The sequence below is a fragment of the Brassica oleracea genome, chromosome C6 (assembly GCF_000695525.1).
Source record: "Brassica oleracea var. oleracea cultivar TO1000 chromosome C6, BOL, whole genome shotgun sequence".
Taxonomy (NCBI): domain Eukaryota; kingdom Viridiplantae; phylum Streptophyta; class Magnoliopsida; order Brassicales; family Brassicaceae; genus Brassica; species Brassica oleracea.
In genome coordinates this window covers 29,186,153-29,194,989 of record NC_027753.1, presented here as the reverse complement: position 1 = coordinate 29,194,989, position 8,837 = coordinate 29,186,153, and the positions used below count along the sequence as shown (strand labels likewise).

The following is an 8,837-nucleotide window of genomic DNA, read 5'->3' as shown; positions in this document are numbered from 1 at the left end:
AAAAAAAAAAAAAAAAAAAATCTCGCCTGTTATAAACTTGTTTAATGTGAATTCCGTTGAAGTTTGTGTTTATCAATAAAAGTTAAAATAACCCATTGATTTGAATATCGAAACAAGAGAAACAGTCAAATGTGAACATATATTAGAGAAAGCTACAGCCTAACCCATTGATTTTATTTACATAAGAAATTGATGGTTAGCTTAGCTAAAAAGAAAAATAATTAGTCTTGGTTGAGGCAAAAGCCTTGTAAAAGACAAAATATATGCAAATTAAAGAACAAACGAAGAATGCCTAAACTGGGAGGAGTGTTTGGCTTGTAATGATAACCTCTCTCGCCTTTTTTTATTGATACAAAAAAAAAAGTAAATATATTGTTTCATAAAACGAAACTTTTGTTTTAAGTTACATTATAAATCAAAAATGAATTATTGTTAGTTTTTTTTTTAACAATTTGACTAATAGAAATTGGATATTATAAAAACTGAGATAAACAGGTTATTTGACTGATAAAAATATGAATATTATCTTATATATTTATAATTGTAGGTAATTTACTTTAACTTTTTTTATTACTATTATTTAAGGTAGGGTGGACGTTCGGACCTTTGGGGTTCGGATTAGGTATTTCAGATTTTTGGATATTTCGGTATAAGGATACAAAATACACATGGATATTTTTATACTTCGGGTTGAGTACGAATATTTGTAGTTCGGATTTGGATAATTCGGATCGATTCGGTTATTTAAACTTATTTAAAAAAAAAAAGACCGGGATAAAAATAGTTTATGAATTAAAACAAAAAATTGAATCAAATAGTAATGTGTATATTGTATGATAGAAAAATATAGTATTAAGAAAAAATAAATAAAATAAGTTGTTAATTAAAGAGCAGAGCATCAAATACTCAAATATGAAAATCAATACTTCATTAAAGGAACATGAGAACAAGTGTGTATTTTCCAATAAGTCTAAATTATCCACGACGGAGATGGATTAGAGCATCTCCAAAAAGACACTCTATTTTAAAGTTTGCAAAACTTTATATTTGAAGTTTAAAGGTAGTGTTCTCTAAAACTAAAATTTCAAACTTAACTTCAAAAGTATTTATATTTTATACTATGATCTTTATATTTATGATACTTAACTTAAGTTCATAAAGCTTTATAAATAAATAACACATATGTAAAAATATTATAACAATATTAATAAAAATATTAATAAAATGCTATACAAAAATATAAAATATAAAATTTTACATTGAACTATTTTCCTAATACACCCAAATACAATCAATTAGTGCATTTATTAAGTTTCTTTTGTAATATTGTTGTTATCTAAATATAGCTTATTTTAAAAATTTTATTTAATTTTATGCGTAAAATTAAAATTATAAAGGCAAATTTGAAATATTTATGCGTTATAAAAATTTTAAAGATTAAAAAGATAAAACGACAAAATATTTAAGAATCATAAATGTAATATATAATTATAAGAACCAAAATACAAATAAAAATATGAAACTTCAAATTTGAAATTTGAATAGTGACACTCTATATTTGAGGTTTTACTACTCAAACTTCAAATTTAAAGTTTTGAAGTTTTTTTTTTGGAAAACAAAACTCTTCATATTTAAAGTTATATGAAAAAAGATGATGTATATGAATGGTGTCCAGGGAACGACGAGAAATAATGCATTCCCTAACGTTCCTTAAAAAATATCACAATTCACAAGGAATACTTTTTTCTTCTCATTTCCTACCATTCTTTTTTTGTAGAGAAATAAAGAACAAAAGTATTACTCATTAAATTTGAGAAAGAATAACTATTCCTTTTCATTCCTGCAATTTTATTCCTTTACGTTCATTTTCTATTTGTTCCTCTTGTTTCCAGAATGGTCTCCCTACCTTCAACATGTATCAATGGCGATTTAGGGTAAGTGGAGAATCCTTGTTTATTCATCGTAAATCTTTATTTTTTTCATTTTTTGTCTTACTCCTCTTTGTTTTCAGACACAATCAACAAAAAAGGAAGGGCAAATATCTAAAATAGCACATTTCTAAGTTTATATCACAAAAATAGCACTCAAAAACTAAAATGACCAAAATAGCATTTTATCTTTTGAAAATTTTAATTTTTTTATTTTTCAAAATTTGAAATCTTATCCCCAAAACCTCATTTCTCAACTCTAAACCCTAAACCCTAAACTCTAAACCCTAAACCCTAAATCCTAAACCCCACCCTTTAACTCTAAACCCTAAGTTTGTGACTTTTGATAAAACATTAAGTGCTATTTTTGTGACTTTTGACCTTGAATGCTAGTTTGGGAACAAAAACTTGATTTAGTGCTATTTTTGTCTTTTTCTCTAAAAGGAAATTGATGTGAAGTTTGGAAAAGAGGAAGCAAGACGGTAAGATCCAGATTTTGCATAAACATGGCTCTTTTATGTCTTAATGAACACTGATGCTTCAAATTTTCCTCTTTACTAGCCAGAAAGAAAGGCAGTAAACAGAATGAGTCAAAACAAGTATCTAGAAAATCCAAAGTTGTGCCTGCTTCAGATGCCAATGCCGAGTTACTAGCATCAATACAAGTATGTATAATCATTCTACCATAATAGATATAATGTATGTTTGTATTCATGGAATCTTAACTTTTCGGTTTATGCTCTTGTTTGTAAAAGAAACGTCAAGGGAAGAATAACCAGACAAACATGAGTAAAAAGTTCAATCCTAATGAAGATGCAGCACTGAAGAGTGCTACGATGAGGGGTTTGAATCGGTCTCCTCCTCTAAGTAAAGAACTGATGATGCAACAGTCTTTTGTTCAACGTGGATCCGCCCAGTTGACAAAGTTCTCAGACTCGATAGCTGCCAGATATGCATCACATTTTTCTATAGCAAATCAACTGTGGTTTAATAACAAAAAGATGGTGATGGGTCACCACGTTTTTCTGGTTAAACCCAAATATTTTACAAAAGAGAAAGAATCCACCGATAAGAACATCTTAACCATAACTGTCTTTGTTTTGCATTGAAACTTTTGTGGGCTAATCAATTTCTTTTTTGGTTTGCCATCTGTTAGGGTGACTGTGAAAAAACAGAGAGAATAAACATCTCATGGCCATTAACTCCTGCAGGAGGAAACTTAGATGTAATGCTAAAAGAACATGAAAGACACATTTTGTTAACTGTATGAGTGGATAAGATGACTAATAGGGACATGCTCAAGCGTCTCTTACTGCAAATGGCATCAGACAAGAATCTCTTAGGAGTAATCAGAAGGAGAAAGAAAGTTTGAGGTTTCACAACGTAGAGTCAGTTGATCTTTGGGTGAAGTCTTGTGTAAAGTTGAAAGCTAAAATTGTGAAAAGAAGAAATCAACAGAGGCAGACAAGAAAGAAATAACTTCAACCACTATTAAATCCAAAAAACTTTAATTTTAAGTTTTTTTTATTCTTATCTGATTTGCAATTGTTGCTTAGAGATTTAATTTTGAAAAGATATTGAAATTTAAGAATATGATTATTGATCTCAAACCCTGAAGATGAGCCAATGAAAACATCTATTATGATTATGATCTTATTAAGCGATACTGTTCATCAGACTCTGAGTTGACATGATTGAATTCTTTGTACTCTTTTGGGCTGTTATACCAAAATAGAGAAGATATCGCTAGAGACATCTATACACCAGATTTAGCATAGATTAGAACCATGTTGTATTGGTAGAGAGAAGAGATGATTATGTCGATGAAGAAGAGAGAAAGAGAAACTAGCCTGGACATTTTACCCGGACCCGAAGACCCGAACCGGAACCGACCCGAGGTTTGGGTCCGGGTCCATGCTAAAGTACCTATTGTGTCTTTTTTTTGGACCCGTGGGTCTCGGTTCGGGTATGGGTCCTACCCGAGACCTGTTCGGGTACCCGAAGTACTCGCAAATAATTGTATATATTAGGTATATTTGGGTAGTTGGGTATAATTTTTGGTATTTTGGATTTTTTTAAAAGGTTTGGGTTCGGGTTTTCGGGTATAATTGTAGGTTTCGGGTAAAATTTTAGATTTTTAGAAAATATAATTCGGATATTCGGGTAAAATTCGGGTATGTTTTGGGTTTTTGGGTCTGATTTTGGATAAAATTTTGGGTATTTTCGGGTATTTTTCCGGTTCTTCGGGTATTTTTAGAGTTTTCGGGTCCAATTCGGGTATTTCGAATCCTTTTCGGGTCCTAAATACCCGAAACGACCCGGATCCGAAATATACCCAAAAATTATGGGTATTTTATGGATATTGAAATTATAGACCCGAACCGACCCGGACCCGACAAGACCCGACCCGGAACCGACCTGAAAATTTATAAGTACCTATATGGGTCTAAATTTCTAGGACCCGACAATATCCGACCCGAACCCGACCCGACGACCCGGATGCCCATGCCTAAGAGAAACACAGAGAACGAAGATAAAAAGATCGTGAAGGGAGGAGAAAAACGTGAGAGAAAATACTTTATGAGAGATTTAGGGTTGATTTAGTTTTTTTTTTTTCAACAAAGAAGCAAAACTAAACTAAGTAGATTCCTGAGCCGATAACCATCTCGGAGGAACGGAGTCAACATATACCATAGCAGAATGCTGAGTCCTAGCACCTCGTGCTAGCTTATCCGCCATTGTGTTTTGTGCCCTTGGAATATGCTGAATAGTGAAAGTGGGGAAATATTCCTTACATCGTAGAAACTCCTCCATGTGAGTAGTGAACGCCGGCCATTCTGTTGGAGTAGACACCATCTTCACCAACTGTGAGCAGTCTGTTGCAAACACCACCTCTGAGATATGTAGGGTCTTCATGCACTCCATCTTTAACCTAATATGGAAGTTTCCATATTTTCCGGATTTGCCTAGAATATGTATCCTACCTTATGCAGAACACAATAGAGTAGGTGAGAAACATATTCTTCCTTAAACGTCACATAAGGTAAAGGCATAACATGTTATGACACGTAATCTAGATAATGTATATCATTGAGTTGTGGGTATATATCGTTATCAAGCCGTAGGTAGACTGAAGACATCTTTTTTGATTATAAAGTAACGAATTCTAGCTTTATTAGAATATACAAGAAATGTTAGTTTACGTTATATACCCTTGATATATTTATGTATAAAACTTAGTATCCGATTTCTAGACTAAGTAGATAACCAGAATGAATATTCTAACTATAGCTAGAAGATAAAATAAAATATGACTAGGTGTTTTCCTGCACCATGTGCAGTAATTTTTTTTTTTAAATCTAACTTATATTTAAAAATAAATTTTATTAAATATTATAGATTTTACTATTTTCTTACTAATATTTAATATAGATTTGATATATATTAAATCAATTTGTATAAAACTAATAAAAATAATATAAAATTGTATAATCATCAAATATTTAACCTAAACAATATTTATACAATTTGTAGATATATAAGACTAATGATCTTACGATTAGATATTTAAATTTTTTAAAAATTGTAGAAATTGTTAAAAGCATTAGTAATAAAAATTGTATAAGTATACAAAATAATAATATTTCGAAATTTGAAATGTTATATATGAATACATATTTATTTTATAGATGATGTATGAGCTATTGCCATATTTAAAAAAAGTTTACCAAAAATAAATATCAATATTAAATGTAATATATGAATTATTACCATATTCTAATAAGTTTGTCAAAAATATAAATCAACATTAAATAAAATTATCCATGTCATATTTTTTCGGAAGCCTTGTCATCAATTTCAGTAGTCATGTCATATTTGTTTTGTGAAACTGATTGTAGAAAGGATATGTGGCAAAATCACTTCGCAAATATAGTCTAGGGGATTCCACTTTAAAAAAAAATTAAACGTATATATTGTCATACTTATGTTTCCAACAGTTTTCATATTTTTTTAAAATTTTTAAAATTCAGTTTATTATTTTTCCCATAAAAAAAGGGTAAAATATGTCTAAAATTGTCAAAAATATCACAAGTGCTAGAAGGGCATACAAAAGTGGAAAGTGTTATTTTTTTTCCAATTTTTCCTTAATTTAATGCGTTAAAAACTTCCCTTTTTAACGTTATCGTTAATTGACCGAGTAGAGAATGTGAGAAGGATATTATTGTAACAAATAATTTATACGAACATCATACAATACTATAAACCCTGTCGAACAAGTAAAGCCACAACCAGAGCCCAAAAATAATAATTTACTTTCCAAACCAAAAAAAAACCTCGCTAATATAGTATTTACAATAAAAAAATTTAACCAGATTTATGTACTTTAATAACTCATAGGTCGTTTCCCATGAGGGTCTGAGCTACCGCTGGCAGCACCTACACTTCTAGTAGCGTGAGTCCTCGTAGGAGTCGGAATCCTAGAAGACAATGGAGTAGCTTTACCTGTTCCTGTGTTGGATCCTCCAGTGTGTGTGTTCAAGTTCGAACCAAACGAGTCTGTCCTCGACCCAGTGGTCGAAAGCGTTCCAACCGAGGATGCTCCTGTAGGACGATGGGTCCTGCGGCGGTGTCTAGACCCCGGGACACCAGGATGCTCTGGTTCCTCTAGATGTCCTGGCTTTCTCGAGAGAAGCAGAGACACCCGTCTCATAGTTGGTCTCTTACGAGGATCACCTTGAACACAGAGAAGGCCGATCTGAACGCAGAGTCTGACTTGTTCCGGATCAGCAGAAGCTGACATCTCCGAGTCTAGTATCTCCATGGTCCTGCCTTTCTTGTATAACTTATATACCCATTCAAGAAGAGTCTGGTCAGCGTGTCTCATGCTAAAGCCAGAGTTCTTCTGGCCACTGATGAGCTCAAGAACCACAACTCCAAAGCTGAATACGTCTGCTTTTACCGAGAGAACACCTTGCATTACATACTCTGGCGCCATATAACCACTAAATGGCAGTGAACAATTTAATAAACATTCTACTAAATGACATTTTGTAACAATGGATTAGTGATGGATAGCATACTTGGTTCCGGCAATGCGAGTGTTGACGTGTGTTGCATCTTCCTGATAGAGCCTAGCCATCCCAAAATCAGCAATCTTGGGAACCCATTTGTCATCAAGCAGAATGTTGCCAGCCTTAATGTCCCTATGGATGATGCAGTCTGGGGCGTCTTCATGGAGATAGAGCAGCCCTCTAGCAATGCCCGTTATGATCTCAAACCTCAGCTTCCAGTCTATCTCTGATCTTCTGTTGGATTCTGCATCCAAATGAAGCAACCACCACGTGTTATATCATTAAAGCTGGATCAAAGCACATAGTTAAGGATTAGAACATTGAGAAGAGAACTTACTGAAGAGGACCTTGTCAAGACTCTCATTTGCAACGTACTCGTAAACCAAGAGTTTATCCTCTCCGTGCGTGCAGTAACCCCAGAGATTAACGACATTCCGATGCTGGACTTTAGCTAATAACTTGGCCTCGTTGACAAACTCGTTGTCCCCTTGCTTTGAAGCCTGAGATAGCTTCTTCACTGCTATGTCTCTCCCGTCAGGTAACCTTCCCTATTACACAGAGGGTTTAAACCTCATCAGCCAAAACCAACAAAACCCTAAGGAAAGTTTCAATCTTTGGGCGTATTGAACTGGGTTTACCTTGAAGACCGGTCCGAACCCACCTTCGCCGAGTTTGTGGGTCGGGTTGAAATCTTTGGTAGCGGAGACTAGGACTTGAAAGGTGAAAACTTTCTGTTCCTGAGCAGAGATTCTATCGATATCGTCTTCTAGGCCTTTAGGTCAAGGACGAGGAAGAAGAAGAAGTGAGTCAATTGTAGGAAACATCAGAAAGAGGGAGAAGGTTGAATCGAAGGAGGAGACTTACCTCGATTGGAGCTGCGTTTGAAAGGTTTGATGATTTTTTGAAAGAAGTTCATGGACTTGGTCACGCCAAGATTGCTCTTTTGAGAGTTCTTTGTGACCATCCCATGGAAAGAGTACAGAAAGGTTAGGAACTGAGAAGAGAAATGGAAGACCCAGGAAGCGGAATCGAATTGGGGATGTGGGTTTACGTTCGATTGGGTTTCGCCGGCTGTAGTCTCGGTATCTCAGATTGTGGGTGGTTGAACGAAGTAGAAGAAGAAGAAGAAGAAGACAGGAATAAGTTAAAATGAATTCGTATAATTTTAGTTTTTGGTTTGTGGGTGGTTGAACGAAGGAAGAAGAAGGGTTCTCGTGTAATTTTAGTTTTTGGTTTTAATGCGCGGAAGAGACAGGAATAAGTCAAAATGAATTCGTGTTTTTTTTTTCTTTTTAAATCTCTCCCAAGGAAATGAATAAAAGTCAAGTCAAGTCTTCCCCTTCCACTTTTTCAGTTTATTTTATTATTATTTTGTAATTTGTATGAATAAAGGTTGTAGATTAGTTGTTCTTACCTTATTATGAGAATTAAGTATGTAAATTAGTCTTATACTATATATAGCATGATTCGAATTTTAGGAGCTGAAATAGCTTCTTTAGAAATATATTTTCCGATTTATATGGTTTAATTTTTTTTTTTTAATATTCTAAATTGTACTGTTATGGTTGCTAGTGGTATCACTGACTCACTGTATAACTTATTCCGATTCAAAACCAAATGATTTTTCAACTACTTTTTATATACTTAATAGTTGGTGTTACCTTGGCGTGCAAACCAATTGGACTATATAAATGTATTTGATTGTAAAGAAAAGACGTGCAACCGAGGAGAAGCGAAAAGCATTTCTTTCAAATGGTTGGTAAACGCTGGTGGAGAGAATAGCGAGATAAATATATATATATATATATATATATATATATATATATATATATATATA

At 33.3% G+C, this 8,837-nt stretch overlaps 1 protein-coding gene across 2 annotated transcripts; it reads right to left on the bottom strand.

Annotated features, from left to right (window-relative positions):
• Positions 1-6,145: 6,145 nt before the first annotated feature.
• On the bottom strand, positions 6,146-8,231 carry LOC106298357 (putative receptor-like protein kinase At4g00960). Of its 2 annotated transcripts, XM_013734466.1 has the most exons (6): positions 7,865-8,231; positions 7,639-7,772; positions 7,338-7,548; positions 7,010-7,244; positions 6,305-6,931; positions 6,146-6,272 (listed from the first exon to the last, which is right to left on the bottom strand). In XM_013734466.1, exons 1-5 carry the CDS (start codon positions 7,962-7,964, stop codon positions 6,313-6,315), a joined length of 1,299 nt encoding a protein of 432 aa, XP_013589920.1. In that variant the 5' UTR covers positions 7,965-8,231; the 3' UTR covers positions 6,146-6,272; positions 6,305-6,312. The 2 variants fall into 2 exon arrangements, with proteins under 2 accessions (XP_013589920.1, XP_013589919.1); XM_013734465.1 differs by having other exon boundaries at positions 6,146-6,931.
• Positions 8,232-8,837: the final 606 nt, after the last annotated feature.

What these genes read in the sequence shown, in the direction of transcription:
- LOC106298357 (XM_013734465.1), bottom strand. Translation starts at nt 7,964, where the DNA reads ATGGTCACAAAGAACTCTCAAAAGAGCAATCTTGGCGTGACCAAGTCC. An exon ending in TCTTGACAAGGTCCTCTTCA is followed by an intron (nt 7,245 to 7,337) that starts GTAAGTTCTCTT and finishes ATTTGGATGCAG; the next exon opens with AATCCAACAGAAGATCAGAG. An exon ending in ACTCGCATTGCCGGAACCAA is followed by an intron (nt 6,932 to 7,009) that starts GTATGCTATCCA and finishes ACTGCCATTTAG; the next exon opens with TGGTTATATGGCGCCAGAGT.